The following is a 22,945-nucleotide window of genomic DNA, read 5'->3' on the forward strand; positions in this document are numbered from 1 at the left end:
TTGTTCCTGCTAGTAGAGCCCCTCCCCCCCCCCCCCCCCCCACACACACACAATAGCGTCGCGGTGAAGTCCACCCTCAACGATCGCGGTGATCGCTGGACATTTCCCTATGAGGGCAATGCAGTAATCCGAGAAGGCGTGGTATTACACGCCTGCATTGGAGCAGGCTTTTCTTCTTGTTTCTTTTTAGAAAGGTTTAATTTGAGCAGATTTGAAGTAACAGTACCTGTTAGGTAACCCGCCATGGGGGCGTAGTGGCTATGGCGTTGTACGGCTAAGCCCAAGGCCGCATTTCGATGGGGGCGAAATACAAAAACGCCCGTGCATCGGCTGCCCGTCGAAGGACATAGGGTGGCCGAAATTAATCCAGAGTCACCCACTACGGCGTGCCACATGATCGTATTGTGGTTTCGGCACGTAAAACCCGATAATCTAATTTTTTTGTTAGCAGTTGGGCAGGAAACAGACACTAAGCACAACACACACGCACTACTCAACGTCGAACGTCACCCCGCTCATACAGTTTTATTTCCAAATAACAAAGTCCGTGGCACGGCATACAGAATTTCACACTCACAAGGCACGACGTATCCGCGATCGCGGTTTCATTATCCCGAGTCGCATATCTGTCGTCAGTTCCATGCCCATTCACAGCAAGCAAAACGGTAGAAAAGGAAAGGAACGCGAAAAATAACAAAGAAGAGTGCGATTGACCACCCCACGTCGAGCCAGGAAACTAGTAGCACAACAGTGCACTGGCTTTTGCCAACTACGGTTGCAGGCATTTTAAAGTCGTCTGTGACCTTGCAGGCCGCGACTGTCGCAGCCTTAAGCTGCACACGCCGCCAAATAACCTTTGCTTTGGCTTCGCGCGTCGCAGGCGGTTTTTTCGTCGTGCCTCGACTTGCGTGCCTTGGAAGAAGGGCTCAGTAATTACCACATGTCGTCACGTGCTCACTTGCAGTTTTGAGGGAATGACCGTAGAAGATGCTTCCTTGCTTTGACGTCTGCGTCAGCATTTTCCCGTCATCAGACCTTTTCGGCACGCACAACATGTGTTTTAGAAAAAATAAAGCATTGTCCTGAGGTTAAATGAGGAAGGCAGATATGAGAGAGAGAGAGAGAGAGAGAGAGAGAGAGAGAGAGAGAGAGAGAGAGAGAGAGAGAGAGAGGTGCAAATGAGAGAAAGGCAGGGAGGTTAACCAGAGTTAAAGCCTACGGTTTGCTACCCTGCACTAGGTGAAGGAAAAGAGACATTTGGGTTGTGTAACTCCAGATGGTCACAATTAATATGGAGTTCTTTACAACGGTGGCGCTTGTAGCCTCTGTGCTTCAGTCAGTTAGTCGGTCGGTCCGTCCGTCAGTCGGCCAGTCTGTCATACGGTCAGCCAGTCAGCTAGGTAATGTGGGCGCTGTAGTAAAGTGAATGGCACCCCTAAGGTGCTTTTGTCACACCTGGTTCCGCCTGCGAAGTCGCCTACAGATAAAGCTTTGTAGAGATATTCATATAATACCTTTATTGAGGCGATTGGTTCACTTCACACACGTGATAATAAGTTTCACTTTGCTCGTTATAGGTCACCTCGCGGTAGAGCTCTTGAAGGTTAACTTCACGGCAAGTTATTGGAGACGGCGGTGCCGTGGCAGCGTGTAACGACACTAGCAGGGAGAGATTTCTATCTTGCCAAATTGTAAGATTAAAAGAAAAAGGTGCAGCTGTACTCGTGGTGTAATGCTCAGACCAAATATCCAATAGCCTTATACCGTAACCGAATCATTGCCAAAGAAAAAAATGAACGCAGTATATGGTTACGGAGTCTCAGATGCAGTGGTCTATGGTGTAAGTTTGGTCGACGCCCGCAAGCGGTAATTAGAGATCTCCGGGAAAGGCTTTCGTCTGGTGGAAGGCTTCATTTAAGTGATCGGTGACGATAACGATGATACTGTAATGTGGACTGTACTCCCCTTTAAAACAATCGTGGCTGAATTCTCGCGACTGAGAAGGCAACGTTCGCACTTGGAGGTATATGCACACGTGCGGACTCTGATCGGGTTACTTATTAGTTGATACCAGCGTTATGTCGAACGTCATGTCAACATTATCTTAAAGCACAGTGCAGGGGAAGCAACTTGGCAACAAATTAGATGGGAGCGAGGCCTCTGCGCTAGCGCGTCTACTGAAGCCCGACCACGTGATCGTCTCGTGACAAACCCTATGGCTGGCAAACATGAAGGCGTGCGTTGATCGCGTCCCGGGAGGCGAGTTAATTAATAGATCAAGGAACTGGTAAAAAAAAAAAGAAGCGTATAACTCCGGTGTGACGTCCGCGCAGGTTCCTTGAAGGATCGAACGCGATCGGCCAACGAACGGGGTGACGGTGGTCTAATGTAACATCGACAACAATCGACCTCCACGCGTCCTTATCGCTAGAATTTCAGCCTCATACGTGAGCCCCCGCTGCTACTGCCCCGGTAAAGAAAGCCTTCGCGAGCATTTCCACCACCCCGCTGATCTTGTATAGACGCCGCATATTTCTGGAAACGAGCCCATCGGGTCCGGGCCGACGAATGGCTGCGCTGTCTCGGTGTCAGACGGGGCGTGTTTTGGCTCCGAATATGGCAGATTGCCCCCACCGACAACCACTTACACCACCCAGGGAGCCTTCCGTACGTATCGGGAACCGTCCGGATGCATTGCGTGAGCCAAGATCATTCCTCGCAGATCACTCCAGCTGTTTGGTATACGTTGCTCATATCTGATAGATTATCGCCAGCGATGGTAAGCAGCGCAGTGCAACTGCCAAGCAGGCACGTCTGAGTCGAAGTGTGACCTTCGGTTACACTGCGATCGCTTCTCCCGTCTGCTCTTCAAGGCCCCCCCGCGGTGGCTGTGTCGACGCAAGACCCGTCGCCGGACGCAAGTGTCACCCTCTATATATATATATATATATATATATATATATATATATATATATATATATATATATATATATATATATATTTCAGCGAGTACAAGTATCTAGGAGTTACAATAACGAAAAACCTTAGCTGGAATAAACATGTATCAAACGTATGCTCCTCAGCCTTTCGTAAACTCTGCTTTCTTAGACATAAACTAAAACTTGCTCCACCTGAACTTAAAGAATTAACCTACTTTTCAATAATAAGGCCATCACTAGAATATGCGTGCACCGTCTGGGATCCCTACACTAAGCGTAACATCGAGGCCCTTGAAATGATTCAACGCAAAGCCGTCCGTTTTATTTTTTCAAAGTATCGTGTAACTGACTCACCAACGACCCTCATGCGAACTCACGGTATTGAAACATTACAGCTGCGCCGGAAAATTCAAAGACTGAAACTACTTTTCTTACTAAAAAACTATAAACTGTCTATGAATGCAGACCCCTTCCTTAAACCTAACACTACGCGCCAAACACGAAATCATCATGCACAGTCATTAACCCCTTACAGCGCTAGGATTAACGCCTTTAAATACTCATTTTTTCCACGCACCATTGAGGAGTGGAACAGGTGTCCGCCAGATCTTTTAACCAGAGCTGATTCTTTTGATTCAATGTTTTCTTCACAGCATTTAATTTGAGAGCCATTTATTTCTACGTTTACTTTTTGTATTTTGCATCTGAGCCTTGTATTTATTGCTGTATTTTGTGTTACAACTTGTATTTAACATTTTTCAATTTTGCTAATCCTGTTCTTTTTGCATATATTATGTATTCGCCCCTCCTGCTTGGGCCTACTGTAGGCCTGCAGTATGTTCTAAATATATATATATATATATATATATATATATATATATATATATATATATATATATAACTGCGTACACGGGTGCAGGTGCTGAACAAAACCTTGTTCTTACTCTTTCTTTTTCCCCTGATATTTCGATAGAAGCGCCGAAGGTAAAGATTGCTCGTAAGTAAAGATGATGGCGGGTTTAATTTCTGCTTCCACAATAACGCCTACATGGTGTTCCACAACGACTTATGCTGTGGGTCACCGATGTGGATCTGCTTTAAATGTTTATTATTACACGGCGCGCGCGAACTTTCAAACCAATCTACGCGGGTCTGTGTGCATTGCTACGTTTGAAGGCATTGAGCAAACGCACACAAAGGCTCCGGCATTCCCTTTCACCTGTACACAGGCTATGTAGAACTAGAATTCAAAGTACAGCTGCTGAGCGTAATGAAGCGCAGCTGCTGAGCGTAATGACCTGTGAATAACTCACTGGGTATGCTAAGCTTCTTAGAGATCTTATGTAGGCTCTTGCCATGTAATACTGCACAGCAAGCCATTCGTCAAAGATGGAGTCAGCGGACGGTGGCCTTTGCAAAAGGAGGCGTCATCAGCTTGAAATTTGCACGCTGTTATTACTGCCAAGTTCGCGAAGCAGCATTAGGACTTGTCAAGGTGTCTCAACTGCTACGGTAGCTGCCCCGCCGATAAGCAAGAGGTCAAGCCTTCAGTCCTCGTGCTCGGCAGCTGCATTTTTAGGAGTGCCGAAGGTGTCAAGAACTCCCAAAATCGAGATTTTGATGAACTTTAAATGAACCGCACGCGGTGGAAGCACTCCCATACGGCGACTCCGTATCCTGCCGCTGCGATGAGTACATCGCAGTAGCCTGCGCGGATAGTGCACTCCAGCACGGGCCTCACCAGATATCGATGACGTCACGACACGCGCGTTTGATGTCACCCTGCGCCATCCAATAAGGTGCCCCTCCTCCCTCGACCGTGCCCTTCAGTTTATGCTCTTCTACTCTTCTCATTTGTTGCGCTTTTTACCCTTCTCGAGCTTATCTCCAGCTGCCGAAAAATCCCCAATACCTCCCCTCCCCCCCTCCTCCCTCAACCGAAACGCAACACGCGCGCAGTGGGAGGTGTTGCTGACTAGCTTGGCATCGGAAAATCAGCGAAAGACCGAAATGTCTGCCATCGCCGCTTGACCCTTGGACTGAGAGCTCCACCGAATACGGGGATCCACCCCTCTCCATGCTCAATCAAAATATAGTCTCTCTCTCTCTCTCTCTCCAGCTTATCATGCAAGAACGTCGTCCGTCGAACCGCGGTCAAATTGTAGGAACTATACACAAAGAAAGCTGCCGCTTTAAACGTGTTTTGGTGCTGTTTCAACCTGCCGAGCCTGTCAGAATGTTCACCAGCTTCCCACCAAACTCTGATTTCCCTGCTGCGAGCCTAGAATTTGCGAAAATTGAACGTCCTCGCAGTTTAAGTGCCCCGTAAACTTTTAACGCTGACACGGTTGTCATGTCCGTTCACAAGAAATGACCGCACAGCAACCGGTAGCAGCGATCCTCCCGAGATCACCTATAGGCCGACTCATTAGTTTAGGATTTGCTCGGATTCAGGCAAACAAGCGGATAACGTCTCAAAACAAGCCCAGTTGTTTGGTTCAAGAATACTCGATCCAAATAATATATGTGAAAATATGTCTCTTCAGTTGAAAACAGGTTATTTGAAATTATAGATAGGAAGGTTAATCGCAGCGAAAAGGAAGGCCAGCATTGTCTTAAATTTCGCGCTCGAGTGGTAGCACCTGTAGGTTAGTGTGATGTCGCTGATTTCAAAGCATTTTCGCATCTCTGGGAGAGAGATGCGAGAGTTGGGAGAGAGATTCGAGAGATGCGAGAGTTTTGAGAACTCTCTCCCGAAAGGGAGAGAGTTCTCAAAACTCACTCAGTCGAGCCTTTGGAATAACTGTTTGAAGTATTCTTTTTTTCCTAGGACAATAACAGACTGGAATAATCTTAATTCTGATATTGTTACCCAGAATTCCTTATCACTGTTTGAAAAATGCTTGCAAATGTTATGAATTCGTGTGCGTTATTTGCTTGTGTGTGTTTTTTCTTGTGTGTGATGTATTCTTCACCAATGTCTGAAAATGCCTGCATATGTGATAAATTTTGTATGTGTTTACATGCTTGCATATTTCTATGTATACCCACCCTGCTATGATCTGATTTCATATCGCAGGATCTATAAATAAATAAATAAATAAATAAATAAATAAATAAATAAATAAATAAATCTTTTAGAACTAAATCTAATCATTGTTTATCGGTAATCTATTGAATAGCCTAGAGCAGACGTCGAAATTTCATGGCGTTACGACTTGCTATAGCACGGGAACTTCAAGCCCGCGTTTCGTTCCTGCGTACATAATGTCCTACCCAAGCCTTTCTTGGCTCACGGTAAGGCTGACGTTTTCAATATGCCAGAATCGTAATTTACCAATCAAACCTAACTCATTAGTCATCATCAGTGTCGGTTAAACTTGCACTCGGTACTCCGCAGCGACGTTACCCTATACCGTGGAGGACTGACCCTCTAAGGTGCTGCTGAAATCGCATTTGCATTTTCATTCCCCCCACCCCCAATCTTGTCGATCGTTGACGACGTGCCAGCAACCCTCATGCGCGAGCCAAGTATTGTGGCGAAGGAGAAAAAAAGGGGGCAAGCCGATGACCTCGGAGCAAGCGCCGGACCGGCGTCGAAGCCGCCAGCGGGAGAACATGTCGCCAAAGGACACAATCCTAGCGGTTCCAGCGAACAGAGTATTCTGGCGCGAACACTGCTGACGTAGAAGAGTGATGAGAGTAGTGAAAGGCCTGAAGTTTCATACCCTGCGACCGAGAGGGCGCTCGTACGTGCCAACTACCGCGCTAAGGTTCTCTTGTCAGTGCGCTTGGAAGAGAAAACTGAGATGTGCTGGGAGATTAGAAAACCAGGGCACGGGCAGGAGGTAACCCCCGCCCCCCAGCCAAGCAAACGAACATCGTAATGTTTTTGGCAACGTGGGTTGACCTTGAAAGCGTATCGTGACGAGTGTGTGGCAACGAACTGCGGCACGTGCAGTATGTGTTGTGAATGAAGCAGGTCAAGTGAGTGAGAGAGAGACAAAGAACAAAATATTTCGGCTCGCAGCTTTGCCATCTACAGAGCCCACTGTTGTTATCTTGATTCAAAAGACTAAGGAGCGCCGTTTTTCAGCCGACGGCACTTCTGCTGGATAAACTGGGGCCAAATAGGCAAGATCCAGAAATAAGAGCAGCCGAATGCTGCGAAATATTGTTTGTTTTCTTTCCAGTAAACGACCGGCAGGCAATCCAGCGAAAAATCATACACTATAAGAATCTCTAGGTACATTAAAAGTGGTCATTTAACATATTACCGTCCGTCATTGGCACTGTTATTTTTCTTTCGTGGCAAGAAAAAGAAGAAGCAGGTATTGAATCAGTGTTTCTCAAGTTGCTGGCGTCCGCTGTAGATGTCGGATAGCGCTTACAGTCACTTCGGTTAAAATTTCGGGTCTCGATTATTTTTCTTAACTTGCCGGCTTTCATCAAACTTGTAAATTTGAGGCCTTAAATTAAAATTTTGCTTCCAAGAGCCGATGCCATCCAACGTTTTCTTTTAAATGCAACAGTTCCATTCAGAGCGGTTCAGCAGTTGACTAATTGCAGTTGACTAAATGCGAATAGCATTCTTGGCATTGTCAGACCGGTTTTCTTTCCGGCTATCTAGCTATCCCACCAAAGATATGGGCCGATCCCGGAGATAGTGCACTAAAAAAAATGTGGGCCGATAGCGTGGGTATGCGCCGCTGGGTGCATGGCGCTTTTTCAATTAACCTATTTGACGTCAACTTGAGTATGCGCGTACTTCACGGCGGCGTCGCCAGAGGACGCAGTGTGTCCAGATGCAAGCGCGACAGAGTAACCCGGATGCAGTAGCTGCCCGTCTCAGAACATGACGCGTTCCCGCTGTTCGCCATACGTTGGATAATCATTGGGGACGAGCTCTGTCCGAATTTGTTTTCATAGTCATCGCGTGGCCATATGCTTGCTCTGAAGTGCGCTATCATCGATATTGATTTACCGTGTATTGAAGAAAGGAAAGACGCAACCTCCTCGTGAGCGCGTTTCTGGCATTGGTGCGTTTGGACGTGCACTACCGCTACATTTATTTTTTACGCCTGCTTTGAAAACTGCGACCCTGAAAGAAATTACTTTGAGCGTCCCAACGCTGAATGCCTTTGCCTCGAGTAGCGTTCGCAACCTGAGCCGAGGGACCCTCACGAGCGCCGCCTCTCTCTCTCACTCTCTCTCTCTCTCTCTCCATTCTGCGTTGCACACTTGCAGTGGTGGTTTCGGCGTTCTGCGTTGAATGACTTACGGAAATCACGTGCCCTAATCGGTGACGTTACAGGCGGCGCGTGAGACGTTGAGGCTTTAATGCTTGAGGCTTCGATTCTTCGGGGGAGCTCCCTCGAGAGGAAAGGCGCGTGGGCTTTCGTTTGAAATTTCAGCTCTTCTTGGGAGCTGCGCAGACATTTGCCACTTTGCGGACACGATTGTTAGCGCGTCACATGTTTACCGCGCTTGCTTGCTTGCAGTTGCCGAACCTTTATAGAAAGCTTGAAACTGGATTCGCTGCGTCCGTCCGTCCGTCCGTCCGTCCGTCCGTCCGTCCGTCCGTCCGTCCGTCCGTCCTATCCGTTACGCTGACGACGGCGCAAATCGTCGTCTTGAAGTCGTCGTGGCTTTCGTGTCGTCGCCAGGCGTCCTTCTCATCCCGAGATTGACCCTTACCGTAGGACGAAGAGAACTAACACTTTGCCCACAACCAACGCTTTGAACATCATTGCGATGTATATAATTTAAGCCTAGCGCGCCGCAGCTTATACAGCACGGTCTCTTGAGCCATAATAAATGTTCCAGCGAGTGCAACTGTGCTTTGCGTGACGAAACGATAAATAGCGATGTAATACCTCTCTTCATATATAGTTATTCTAATTTAGTATAGTTATATGTATGTATATATAGTCGACTCATTATTATTATTTTCTCTGTGTTTATTCGCGTGCATTTGAATAAGGAACTAGAAGCTGGTCTAGTGACGAAGTTTCCTCTTTATACAGAGGGGCTTCGTAGCTATAGGTTTCCCATCGGATTTTTCCCTGCCGTGATAGCACAGTCGCTTTGGCGTTGAGCTGCTTAAGCCCGAGGGTGCAGGATCGAATCCCAGTAGTGGCGGCCGCATTTCGATGGGGGCGAAACACAGAAACACCCGTGCATTGGGCACACATTAATGAATCCCAGATGGTCAAAATCCCAGCTGGTCAATAGCCGAGAGCATGTGGTTGAGCAGCTCAACTGTCCTTGTTGTTCTGTTTGTGCTTTTAATCACAACGTGCTGTGTAAAGACAGAAACTTGGAATTGACCTTCACTGTAGGATGAAGAGAACTAACATTTTGCCCACAACCACCGCTTTAAACATCATTGCGATGTAGATAATTTAAGCCTAGGATGTGAACACACTTGGATGTGAACGTAGTTTTGCATTAATGGCAAAAACGGCTGTTCATTATTCGATATCGATTCGAGAAAAAACAAAACATTCGATATTCGATTCGATTAAGACTCGTTTTCTGGCACTACTCAATTTGCATTCGATTCGGCCGGCGAACGTTCCCATCTAGACCGGTGCCAGTTCAATAGATATATAGTTGCGCCAGAGGGAAGTCCTGGCCGCCAGCGAAGCCGCGGCGGCGGCCTTGGAGTAAGCGGCCATTCAAGGATGCCACACGCTCATTTTCGCGTGCTACTTTGCACCCGGCAGTGCGCTGCAGGAAGCGATTGAGTGAGAAAAGGCGCGACCGATAAAACACGAAGCCGTGTGTCCGCGCGCCCGGCTGTTCTCTCTTCGAGGCCTACTCGCACTGTAGTCGAACGTCATAGCAGTGCTGTCGCAAATTTTCCTTGGTACTCGGTCTAGCCATTGGTTGAGCTGTCAACGAAGAATATATATATATATTCTTTGTTGACAGCCCAACTAATGGCTAGATGGAGGATCGAGGAAAAATTGCAACAGCGCTGCTATGACGTTATGATATGCTGCTATGACGTGTATGATGTATATATGTACGCGTGTGTGTGCGCGTGCGCGTGCGTGTGTGCGTGCGCGTGCGTGTGTGTGTGTGTGTGTCTGTGTGTGTGTGTTTGTGTGTGCGTGCGTGCGTGCGTGTGCGTGTGTGTGTGTGTGTGTGTGTGTGTGTGTGTGTGTGTGTGTGTGTGTGTGTGTGTGTGTGTGTGTGTGTGTGTGTGTGTGTGTGTGTGTGTGTGTGTGTGTGTGCGCGTGTGTGTGCGAGTGTGCGTGTGTGCGCGTGCGTGTGTGCGTGTGTGCGTGTGCGTGTGCGTGTGTGTGCGTGTGTGTGTGTGTGTGTGTGCGCGCGCGCGCAAGGAAGAAACGACGAACTTTTTGGAATCGGCTGGTGGACCAGCCTTCGTCAGAGTATTGTAATTGTGATCGCCCCTCTGACAAAGGTCGCAGCGATACCGAGGTGCACGTTCGTTAACGTGCACCTATTTCTAACTACACCGGTGTCTTCGCATTTCGCCCCATGTAAATGCGGCCACCGTGGCCGGTTAAATGCGTTTGTCTCGCTTAGGCAGCACACGAATCAGCTGTCTCGATTCAAGCAATGCAGTTTATCACTCTGGCAGCCTTACTAAACGATGTGTATAGTTCTGTGGCATCGCACTTAGCTCCTGCAATGAAGACTACAATCTAACTACTTACGTGCAACTGATGGCGGGCTCTTTCTTTGTTTCATTATTACGACTGTCATTACTAGATACGACCGCCCATCCTTTGGTCCTTTTCTTTATTAGCGTCCTAGTCGAGCTGAAATCCAGTTGATAACGGCGTGAGAAGTATCCAATGGCGTAAATAAGCCTCTTGCTGCCAGATACTGCACTGAATTTTGATACTTCACTTTGTCTTGAAAGTTTAAAAATTGGTACTTGATTCGGTATTTGACATTCCGATTCGAAATTCTCGATATTCGAACACCCTACAAATATCTGCATGGTTGATGATATTTATAACTTCACAGAGCGGCACATTAGTTTTGAGAAACGCCCTACTGGGGGGGTTACGGTCATGGACAACGAGTCTTGGGCGACCTTCGCACATCACCTCGAGCTACAAAAGAAGTAGAACAGCAGTCGCTCACTGGGACGCGGAACCGGCTCTGCGATAGCGGTGCCATTCACGACTTTGCTGTGTTTCATGCAGGTTAGTCTTCCCAAACCCTATGCCTTTTATGGCATTGTTGCATTGCCGCTTCCACCCCCATTGCTTTTCGTATCTGTACGTTCTCACACATATAATAGAACGCGCGTTTATTGTAGGCGTTCCCTCATGGCTGATGTCACCTAGACGCAGCAAAAGTAAGCCTTGGTTCACAGGTGATGTAAGAAGATTAGTCCTCAAGAAGCAGAATGCATACAATAATTTAAAAAAGAGACAGGAGGGAAGGGCAAGAGAAACATTGCTAGTAATCACAACTCAAACGAATGATGCCCTAAAGAAAAGCAAGGGCCAGTTACTTTGAAGCCCTATACTTCAGCATAAAAGAACGCCCGAAAGAACTGTGGCAGATCTACAATACAAACGGAAAGGATGAGCTAACAATACCGACTATTTATGACGACGGCACTTTAGTGTATACCCATCGCCAGAAAGCTGAATGCTTTATCTCGTTTTCTACATCGGTATTTTCTGCTAATTCACACGTGCTCGCCAATTTTCCTACACTCTAAAAAAAAGTTTACACGCTTTGGGGCTTATCTTGTCCCCAAACAATAATCGTCATCTGCCTTGCTTGCGTTTCCTCTCTCGAAAAGTCGGCGCTCGCGACTTTCCTGTCGAGAATGCTGTGTCAAGCTGATAATGCGCAAGCCATTCGTGACTAGGAAGTACCGGGCTCGCAGCGTTAAAAAAAGGAATTGCGGGCAAGACAGATGACGATTATTGTTTGGGGCAAAATACAACCCAAAGGGTGTAAACTTTCTTTTTTTTTTTTTTAGAGTGTAGAAGAAGTTATGATGTTAATATGGAAAAGGTTGGGATTAATCTGAACGGATTTGAAACTATTTTAATGCAACTAAACCCTACAAAAGCCAGTGGTCCAGACGAAATACCCAAATGCTTTATTAGCATCAAGTGAGCGCTCAGTTTCAAAATATTTATATCTGCTGTTTGCAAAATCGATTGAGCAGGGCTGTCTGCCCTGTGATTGGAATAGGGCAAATATAGTGCCGGTGCACTAAGCTTGACCACGAAATTTAATGTACAATTACCGTCCCATGTCGTTAATTAGTACAGTGTGCAAATTGCTGGAACATGTTCTTTTCTCCAACATAATTAAATATTTAAATGGTAATCTCCTGCTAAACAATTGCCAGCATGGTATCTATCCGCAGTGGATTTTCCTGTGTCACGAGACTCAAGAAATTAACTCTGGCAAGTGCATTGGATAAAGGCGGAAGAATCGATTGTATATTTCTTGATTTCAAGAAGGCTGCTTTTGATGTTGTGCAGCATGATTTTCTAATAGAAAAGTTGTCATGGTATGGTATTGACACTACAGCAATCAATTGGATAAAAAATTATCTGCAGCTTAGACGTTTGAGGGTTGTTGTAAAAGGAGAGAAATCGGATGAGACTGCCGTGACTTCAGTAATACCACAGGGATCGGAGCTTGGCCCACTGCTCTTTTTTATTTATGTGAACGACATTGTTCATAATATTAAATCTTCTGTGCGCATGTTTGCAGATGACTGCGTATTGTATAGAGTTATAAATAATTTAAATGATTATGCAACATTGCAAGGGGACATTCACAGGATCTCACAGTGGTGTTCAACATGGCATATGAACCTTAACGTAAAGAAAACGGTGCACATGTGTTTAACTAAAAAGAAAAGGAATCAATTTCAGTCTAATTATAACATTAATGGCATACAACAGTTGACTGCGTCAGAATTTAAATATTTGGGAGTGTATTTCATCATTGATATATCTTGGACATGTCACATTGATTACATCACTGCCAAAGTGTCTCGGGTTCTAGATTTTATGAATAACAAGGCGCATAACAATTTCCATTCAAAGCGAAAGCTCTACTCTATTTTTCCAGTGTCCGGTCAATACTTGAACATGCGAGCACGGTTTGTACAATTTGTATTTAAAAATTACACACGAAATTTTAATGGGGCAGAGGCCAAAAAGGAAATTGGGTGGGACTTGCTACAAAAACGACGTTTAATTCATAGATTAAAACTGTTCCACGATCTCTTTCATTCAAAAACAGGTATCATTAACACGAACTACTTACATGTGCCCAACTACGTGTCTATGAGAGCTGATCACGAACTCAAAGTGAAAGAAACATTGTGTAAAACTAACGTGTTTAGTAAGTCCGTTTTCCCCAATACAACTCGAGACTGGAATGGGTTACCAAGTGATATTGTGAAAATAACTTCAAATGAAATGTTTGTGCAGTCGCTTCATGATGTAATATTATAGACATGAACATGTTGTGGCGTTTTATCCTATATATATGCTGCCTGTATTACGTATCTTTTTTTCTTTTATGTAATACCCCCCTCCCCCCCCCCCCCCCCTACTGTAATGCCTATTGAAGGCGCTGTGGGTACTTTGGTAAATAAATAAAAAAGTCAATGGTTTATTTTTGGCGCTTGGGGTTGTTTAAGTGCACTGACAGCTATATACATACATTGCTTTTAAATTCTGTGCACATCGGAATGCGGCCGCCGCGGCAGGGAATCGAGCCCGTAACCTCGTGCTTCGTAGCAGAACCGCAAGGTTGATAGTAACTCGTCCAGTGATGATGCGTGTCGCACATACATAGGTACCGGTATACGACGTGCAAACCCTTGGTAATGTGCAAGCATTGCGCGTTGGTTGCAGAAGCGACGAAGAATAAAAACAAAGTGCAGTATTTTCCCGAAACTTGCTTAAGGGACGACCAAACTATACAAGACATTGCCAGTGGAATTCGATATGAATCCCACCGCTCTTAGAGCTTAAGAAGAGAGAAATTTAGAGAAAAACACTTTATCTTAGCGACTCCTAGTCCGATTTATCGCTGCGTTTAAGAAGAAATGGCTATATAGGCAGCGCCTGTGCACTGCATTAGCATTCTGTATCACAGTTGTTTCCCAGAGCCAGTAAATAAATATGGCGGTAGGTGATACGTGCGACGCAACGTTGCTGCGCCGTCAGACCCTGAAGGAAGACTCCGCGAATGCATATTCATTCCGCACTGAAATGGCTGAATATCTCGTTTAATGATGTTTTGCTTTTAGTGAAGGAAAATAAACATGACTTGAGGAGACAAAAGACGCCTTCATCGTCGCTGTCCCCAGCTTTCATGGCTTACCCCACTGCCTGCAGACATAGACATTTGCCGTCCGGAAAGCTACAATTACGCTACAAGAGACGCCTGCAATCAACGGACTTGGCTATGACAATCTGTGTTTTCTCTCGTGCGGATGAACTGTCTCCATTGTTGACTCCTTGCCGTACCTTTTGTTTATTTATTGATCTGCACATGTGACGAGCGTAGTCAGTGCAGCAGGTGCAGGTGGAGAGGTGTGGATTGTTGAAGTGCATATCGGCCGAGTGCATACACTGGATGACCGAACGACAGTCGTCCCTGATGAGAGGCGGTGATGGCCGCCCCTGAACAATAAAATGGGTCAAGGATTGACACTTTGTTTCCTGAACAACCTGGAACACATTGCACGCTGAATTGGTCTTGCAGTGACGGTGCGACGTCGCAAACAGAATATCGATGCGCCATGTTGCGTTTCGCCTGCGACACGTGGTTTTGCCGGCGCGACTGCGGCGGGGCGGCAGACATTTTGGCCCGATCGTCGTCGCCGCAACACTCATCGCCAGGTGTTTCCAGGCGCGACTGCGGCGATGCGACCGCATAGGGATCATCCTCGCATTCCAGTCATTGTGCCCGAAACAGGCGATGCCAAAGCAGGGATCATCCTCGCATTCCAGTCATTGTGCCCGAAACAGGCGATGCCAAAGCAGGGACCATCCTCTCATTCCAGTCATTGTGCCCGAAACAGGCGATGCCAAAGCAGGGACCATCCTCTCATTCCAGTCATTGTGCCCGAAACAGGCGATGCCAAAGCAGGGACCATCCTCTCATTACAGTCATTGTGCCCGACCGGCAGCGCTACAACAGGGTGCTACGAGATCGTGCTCGACAGGGTGCTACGAGATCGTGCTCGTCATGGTGCTACGGCATCGCTACGACAGTGTGCGTCACCATTAGCCCATTGTACATTCACGTGCTCGTCTTTTGAGGGGTTCCTTCTTGCCCTCAACTGCGAGAGTATAAAAACAGCTGCCCCCGGACGCAAAAGGGAGGGCTCCGATTTCTTCTGTTGAGTGAAGTGCTCTCCCGTCTCTCTACTTCGGTCAAACCTGACCGCCAACTCTTTGCGATGTTAAAATAAACAAGTTGTTTCGTTGTTACCAGTCGACTCATGCTTTGCCGGGACCTTCGGATGCTTCCAGTTGTACCCCAGGCCGCCAGGCCAACGCTACCCTTGGGGCTTGCGACCCAGGTACAACCACGGGCGTCAGCGCCGAGTTCCCCAACAGATCGTACCAGCAGTCCGATCCAAACAGCCATTAACACCATAATATACCATACATGGCGGACGTCATGCAACACGATTACCGAGCAAAGTATGGATCTAAAACGTCAGGTAAAGGTTTCTAAATGCTAGTACACCCCTCTGATTCCTCTTTGCTTGATCAGTAACCGTGGTAATTGTCTTTTTCTCGTGGATACTGACGAGACAAGGCTTCGTTGGGCACTTGGCTATACGTATAGTCGACCCTATGCAAACGGCCACTTATTTTTTTTCCCCATTTCCGCTGACGCAAAATAGAAGAGACCTCAGCGTATCCTGCACCCCCATCCTACCGTATTTCGCTATCCACTCTTACAAAGTTAGTTTCCCTGCATTTCCTTCCGTCCTCTTTCTGCATAGCAGCACAGCTAAACGCCCACGCGATGAGTGCTTCCCTCTAGGAAGGATGCGCAACCTGAAGCAACCGTTTTATTTTTCGCTTTTTCCCCCTTTTCATCGACATCTGTATTGGCAGTACGTCCGCCTCTTTACGCGACTTAAATGCGCAACATCCGCCAATACGGAATTCTTGCGCGGAACACTGAAGGTAGGGAAAACGAGGCCAGGAGATTGCATCTGGAAACACTCCAGAAGTCCTACTGGTTTTTTTTCAGCGAAGGTCACGTCAGCTTGCCGAGAAAAAAAAAACGGAGAGTCCCAGGTGCGCCGTCGCATTTAGTTGGTCTACTGTTTAGTATAAAATCGATAAACACCGACATTGCAAACAGCTAGCAGCAATATAACTATTGGCATCGGCGTAACAGAAAACATTAGCGCAATCGTAAAGTTGTAGGTCGCAAAATGTACGGAGTCGCAGATCTCAGGCCACAAGTTTACTCCAGCAGGATACCGTATCGTCCGTACGACTGCAGAGGTATTCTTCAGTGCAGCTGCCGAAAATAGGTCCTACCACGTGCCAGATTCGAGCGCAAAAAAGAAACATATATCAGAGCAACTCTCGCACTCGATTACTTGAAATTTCGACGCGTCATCGAGGCGCAATCTGGCACGAAATGTGCCGCATTCCCCGAGCTATGTCTCTCTGTTTGAACCACGCAATACACGTGTCGTACAAGCACCAGCGATGCTCCTGGCGATGCGCGGGCTTTAGGCGAGAGGTGCATCGACAGCCAAACCGTGACTCTGGGCGTAGCTACACACTGTTTTTTTTCTCGAAAGGCCGCAATGAATTACACGGGACACAGACATTAACGAGTGTAATTGCCCGGATTTTTTATGACTGCACCACAGGGCGCAAGGTAAAGGAAAAAAAAAGGGGGGGCGGGGGGGGGGGGGGCTTTGGCCACACTTGCCGAATACATTAACAAATCGCCTATTGCGCCGTTGTTTGCTCCTCAACAGCTGTTCTATCATTTCGGCACGTAGGCAAGACACACCTGAGCAAAAAATACCAATGATATTATGTGACATAGGCCGCGGAGAACCCCGGCTGGTTGACACAGGTTTGCTGCGTGCTCATTTCTTTACATCGATGAGACGTGACCCGTGAACGGCGAAAACACCCTACCACCGCCTCCAGAAATGGGCAGCCTGGACGGAGGGCGCGTCAGTGACGGCGGTCACGTTTCTTTCGTGCTTATTAGCAAATACCACAGCATAGTGCAGTGACTGGCATACGAAAAAAACTTCATCCGTCCTGATTTAGTCCCGAAGATGGCGACGCGAAAAGAAAGTTCAAATGAGGCACGGTGCCCGATAGGGCAGCGACGGCTCGTCAACAACCGCGGCTAGGCAAGAGCGATTAATGAATATTCAATAGTGCATTGGCTGCGGCTCGCTGTCACGTCGCTGTCGTGTCGTGAACCTTACGTTGTTGTTTTTTCTCGCCAGAGACGCCGGAGAATTCGATACCTCGAGAAAAATGGGAAACACCGTCGCCTGCTAAGGTCGTCATGTGCTGCATACCGGTCAGCGCCGTCTTGCCTATAGCATGTTACCCGGTCCGCCTGTGCCAGCACCACCATACGTGGCTTGCCGAGTAAGCAAAATTGAACGATCCGAGATGTCTCCAGTATCCGGCCGATTAATTAGCTATCTTTTGATGCTCATGGCATGCATGTATGCTATGACCTGGCTTGAGGGAGGCGCCGTTGAGTTTCTCCGCGAGATGGTAGAATATATTTTGCAGCATTCGTAATGTACACGACACACTCAACGCGTAAGGCGCCTTTCCCCCACCCCTAGTGCAGGGTAGAAAACCGGATGCTCTTCTGGTTGACCTCCCTGTATTTCCTGTCCTTGCTTTCTCTCTCTCTCTCTCTCTCGCTTCAAAGATGAAGCTTCAGCACTGGGTCGAAGCTGAGCTAAGGCTAGAATTTGACCGTCTTTAAACCAGTGATCACTGTTAGAATAGCACGAAAACGAAAAGGGAAAATTAAAAAAGAGATACGCCGGCAGGTCGTCACAGCCGGCGGCAACCCTCCAGCCAAGCTTTCGCCGGTTGACACTTGACAGTGTACGGAGAACCTCGTAAAGCGGCGTCAATATGCTGACGTATACGTAAAGGCACACCACACTGGATCCGCTATCTGAGCATCAGTTAACGGGAGGCTGTACTTTGTACCTGTGAGAATAAATAGACATCTCCCTTTCATTCATGGTGCTACCGCTTTACGCCAGCACATATCCCGTCACCAAGCAAGCTGTCGGCGCTTTATCTTTCGACAACGGTGAAGAACTCGCTGAAAGTAACGGGATTCCGAGGATAAGATCGAGTGGAGTTGGTATACTGACGTCGCCGAAGAACGCAGTGCATTACATTCGATATCTGGTGATCAGCCTACAGGAAACTCTGTATAGTAGGCTGATTCACAAGTGTTTACTATAGAACACGGCAAAGTAAAATACAAGCGCACGTTTGACATGCCGGTAATAAATCAATTACAACGCATTGAATGGTTAATCTTTCAGCTGTTATATATATATATATATATCTATATATATATATATATATATATATATATATATATATATATATATATATATATATATATATATATATATATATATATATATATATATATATATATATATCGAGCAATAAATTGCTGTTGATATCAGGATTGCGGGAATCGTAGTATAAGCGCCGTTAGTTTGACGACTCCGATTAAAACGAGAAAAATAACAAGATTATTCCGGATCCAGCCTTTCTCGAAAGGTTGTTTACTTTATGCAGTGCTTTCTACTTCTGGGTAACATCTCGCCATTAATTGAAGTCACTAAGTGACTGTTCCAGTAGTCGGTATACATTGCTACCACCACGATGTCAGCGCTCTAATTTATCGCGCCTGCATTGTTTCGCTTTTTGACGGTGACCGTACTTTTTTTTTTCCTCGCTCGGCACAGGATGCGCCTTTCGTACTGTCACGTCCCACCCCTCACCCCCTTTTTTATTTTCTTTTCTTTTTCTTTAACGGAGCCCCTAGACGTGATGATACCCTCAATTTGGCTGCCGCGATGACGTCAATGGAAACCATCTATAGGTTAACTAAAGCCTCATTGCAGGCAATCTACAGCCTCAGTACAGACTCACTACGGCTGTGAGCCTGTCTCCTCGACCAGACCACCACCCACCCAGCTCCTTCCCCAAAGGTCTATAACACTGTATGACATGTTCTTCCGGCAGCTTGTACAGTATATGTGGCGGTGTGACAGGCCTTCGTGAACAAGCCTCTTATTATTTTTTTTCTTCTTGCCCCATTCTTTCACCACAGGCACAAAAACCCTTACTTACCTTTACTTTTTTTTTTACTTTTACGGGCACAAATACCCTTCGAACTTTTGCATAATTTGACGGGCAACCAAGGCATGTAGAGCTAATACAGCTGAAGACTCCCGATCGACAGCCAGCTGTGACAGTTTCGCTGAATTGCTATAGGCACTGCATCGCGTAAACCCAGGTCAGCATGTCACCGATCGTGCCGTCCGAATGCGCTAGTGTTCAACTGCGAGTGCAAGAGCGTCCTAGCAAATGAAACAGGTGCGTGCACTCACGTGAAGTAGGGCGTGTACCATCGCTTGATTTGTTTCAATGAAAGACTGATAATAAAAGGTCGTATACACAAGGAAAATGGCGTCTTGAAACCTGCCGCGACGCGTCGCAGCCTTCAGATATGAAGGGCGTATACGCTGGCGAAGTCTGACCGAATAGCGGACGTGAGTAACGGACTTTTTTTTTTCTTTTTTGTCTCGCAATCGAGTTTTCTTCGACGTGATGTGAAAAGCTCCTTGAACCGCGGTTTCCACGAAAGCGTGCAGTTATCTGACGTGGTTTATTGTGATATTAGCTTTTCTATTCAGTTTTGATGTGCGCAACATCATGCAACCACACTGTCATTTTGCGGTATGTACGCAACACTGCGGCCTCACCAGGGCACTTGTAGTAATAAGCATACGTCCTCATTACGTGAAATGCGCGCAAAATATTGGGCTCCGTGTCGGCTTGTTTTTGAAACCTGGTGTTGTTGGTTAGACTTCGAAGTGCTTCAGACTTGCCTTCTCTCTTTCTTTTCTCCTCCACCTCCTCCTCTTATAATTGCTTTCTGCTTTAACTATAGGGTTACGATTACGTGCAGCCCGTGGCGAACACTACGCGTTAGAGAGTTTATCACGCTTGTGCCATAATAATGTGTCACTAAAATGGAATCTACGAGGCAAGCTGTGCTTCTCGAGTCGCCGCCTGAGACTGCATTTCACGTGCGCGCAGACGACGCTCTAACGCGTCGTCTGTTTGACGTCTCTCGGTCACCAACTCCGTTGCGAACCCTACTAAACTATCTTTCGCAGTAATGTGACCTGGATTACGCTTCAGACGGGGCATATAGACGCTCCTACGCGGAGAAACGCGCGATGCATTCGCACGAACGCGCTCGCGATTGGTTGACACCGGCTGCAGCTTCCGGTCTAGCGGCGCCATATTATTGTGAAAGAAGTGCAGAAGGGGCCCTCGCGAGAGCTCAAAGTCTACCGAGAAGTGCACGACGCGACCAGACGCGACGTTCTCTTGGTACGGCGAGCGTGACCCCGCCGCTGCGGGCGGCGTGCGCCGTCAGTTACTCGTCGTCAGTCGTGAGCAGCGTTACCTCAAAGAAAACCGCCGTGAATGAATTATACAGTAGCGCATCACGCCTGCGTGGAGGAAGGCTGTAGCGATGACATCTGACATAACTTCTTGCATTCTTACGCATTTTTTTTTTTCAGGCGGCAAGCGTTATGTACACCAGTCCGGAAGTGCAGCCGGCGGCAGACGAGCGCGCCCCGTTCCAACTCGACTGCTTCCGACGTCCGATCGTGACCGATTCGAAACGGTGACGACATCTGAGCGTAACGCGACAGCACCGTTCTTTTTGTTTTGTGTCGTTTTGTTTTTGTTTACCTTTCTTCGTCTGCTTCCTCGCCGGACGCTGCACTCTGGTGCACTCGATGTCGCTTTGCCGTTAAATTGTGTAACACTTCGCGGCTAATTCATTCTCTCCGTGTGCCTCATCGATCACCATCTTATCGGTATTTTTTCCCGCTTCGAAGGTAGGTTGAGGCGTTTTTACGCGCATTGCATTTCAAGCGCAGCCTCAACATTAGGGCCCCATTTTGCTAGCCATATAAATGTGCAGTAATCATCTATGCGTCTGTACATCGTTTTTGTTCTTATTCTTGTTTTACTATCGTTTCAAAGCAGGTTTTTTGTGTACACATTGAACATATTTGGCGCGTTGGGCTGAATTGTCATACCAGTTCCTGTTATTGACGTAGAACCACGGGGTCCCAGTATTTCTCAAGATGAACACTCAAGTCAAAGGATGCAGCCAGAAGCTCAAGCCATCGCACGACGTTGGGTCATTAATAAAATCATTATACTCTTTCTCAACTGATCGTAATGAGTTTTTCCTTGGCACACACTTCTATTGTGCAGTGAGAGGAAATAAGCAGTGAATGAACGATTGAACTCGTGGATCCCCTAGAACCCATAGAAACATCGCTACATGTTGCATCCCGCGATCAGGCTTCTTTTTATTTTTATTTGACACCATCTATACACTATATATCCCAAATAAGACTGTAGAAAAGAGACGCAACTTACATGTTGCAAATTGGAATGCACGAGTTAAACGTTGTCCCGCGACTCACAACGCCATGCTGGACCCGGCGAGAATACCTACACGACCAAAATGGTCCCACACTTGTGGGTGTAAACATCTCGTCCCAAAGCTGACTCGCTTTGAGTGTAAAATATTAACAAACCAATGGTGTCTGCGAAACGCCCTAAGCCTAGAGTGTTCTTTGTCTCGATAGTGGATGTGGGAGCTCATTAACAGGCAGAACTCGGGGAGTGGAGCACGCTTCGTTATGCAATGGGCAGCATATACGTCCAAGTAACCCGATGTGGCGCCCATTACATAGCATCATTGCAGAACACTATTAGAGAACATTTCAGCCACGTTCGGCGTCGCTAGATGAGGAGATAGCACTTGTTAGTTTCCAAGGAACAGCGCCAGACCAGGCCTACTTTGTAGGCACAGGCCTCCTCGCTCAGCACAACCCAAATGTTATGCACCAAAAGCAGTTGCTATATATATATATATATATATATATATATGTGTGTGTGTGTGTGTGTGTGTGTGTGTGTGTGTGTGTGTGTGTGTGTGTGTGTGTGTGTGTGTGTGTGTGTGTGTGTGTGTGTGTGTGTGTGTGTGTTTTCGAACGGTTGTTGGATTTTCCTGATGTTCCCACGAGAACAAGGTGCGCATGGAATGACAGCTTCGGACGGGCGCGTTTGCAGTGGTAGTTCCTCAAAAGACGGCAAAACCGTCGTGCGTGAGTGCGTCTGCTCCAAGCACGCACGGACGTCTTCCAACCATGCGCACAGCCCACCGCCCCCGCCTGGCGGTGCGCGGTGTTTGGGCACCGTTTTTCCGCTTCGCGATCAAATGGCCAAACGCGCCACATCGAGCGCAACACGCATGGAGAAGCCGTTGGTTGCTGTTGCGTGGAGCGTCGAGAGAAGAGGGCGGCCACTTTCTTTTTTTCTCTTTTTTTTTTCTCTCGGCCCATCTCGGAAGCCCTCCCCCCCCCCCCCCCCCCCGAACAGACAAGCAATGCTTAAACCTGCCACAGCCCTGTTCGTGCGGCTCGATCTATTTCTCCTCCACGGCTCCTATTTTTGTTTCCTTCATTTACTTCCCTCTCCACGGAAACAATAAAGAAATCGGAAGTGAGCCGACGGACTCACGAACCGGAAGGTCCGCGTCTGCTACGCTGCCAGCCAGAGGGCTTCAACGCGGTCTTGTTTGAGGGAAGCAGTTAAGCGCTCGCGCGCACGATCGCTCTCTTCTGTAACCTAACTGCCGGGCGT

General features: G+C 47.2%; 1 protein-coding gene across 1 annotated transcript in view; it reads left to right on the plus strand.

Moving 5' to 3' along the window:
* Positions 1–21,459, plus strand: part of LOC142585729 (uncharacterized) — a 160,913-nt gene extending 139,454 nt beyond the window's left edge. The window contains exons 3-4 of the mRNA XM_075696706.1: positions 20,797–20,903; positions 21,346–21,459. Coding sequence (XP_075552821.1) covers positions 20,797–20,903; positions 21,346–21,376 — 138 coding nt within the window. The 3' untranslated portion in view covers positions 21,377–21,459. The remainder of the gene's footprint in view (positions 1–20,796; positions 20,904–21,345) is intronic.
* Positions 21,460–22,945: the final 1,486 nt, after the last annotated feature.

This window comes from Dermacentor variabilis, chromosome 6 (assembly GCF_050947875.1).
Source record: "Dermacentor variabilis isolate Ectoservices chromosome 6, ASM5094787v1, whole genome shotgun sequence".
Classification (NCBI taxonomy): domain Eukaryota; kingdom Metazoa; phylum Arthropoda; class Arachnida; order Ixodida; family Ixodidae; genus Dermacentor; species Dermacentor variabilis.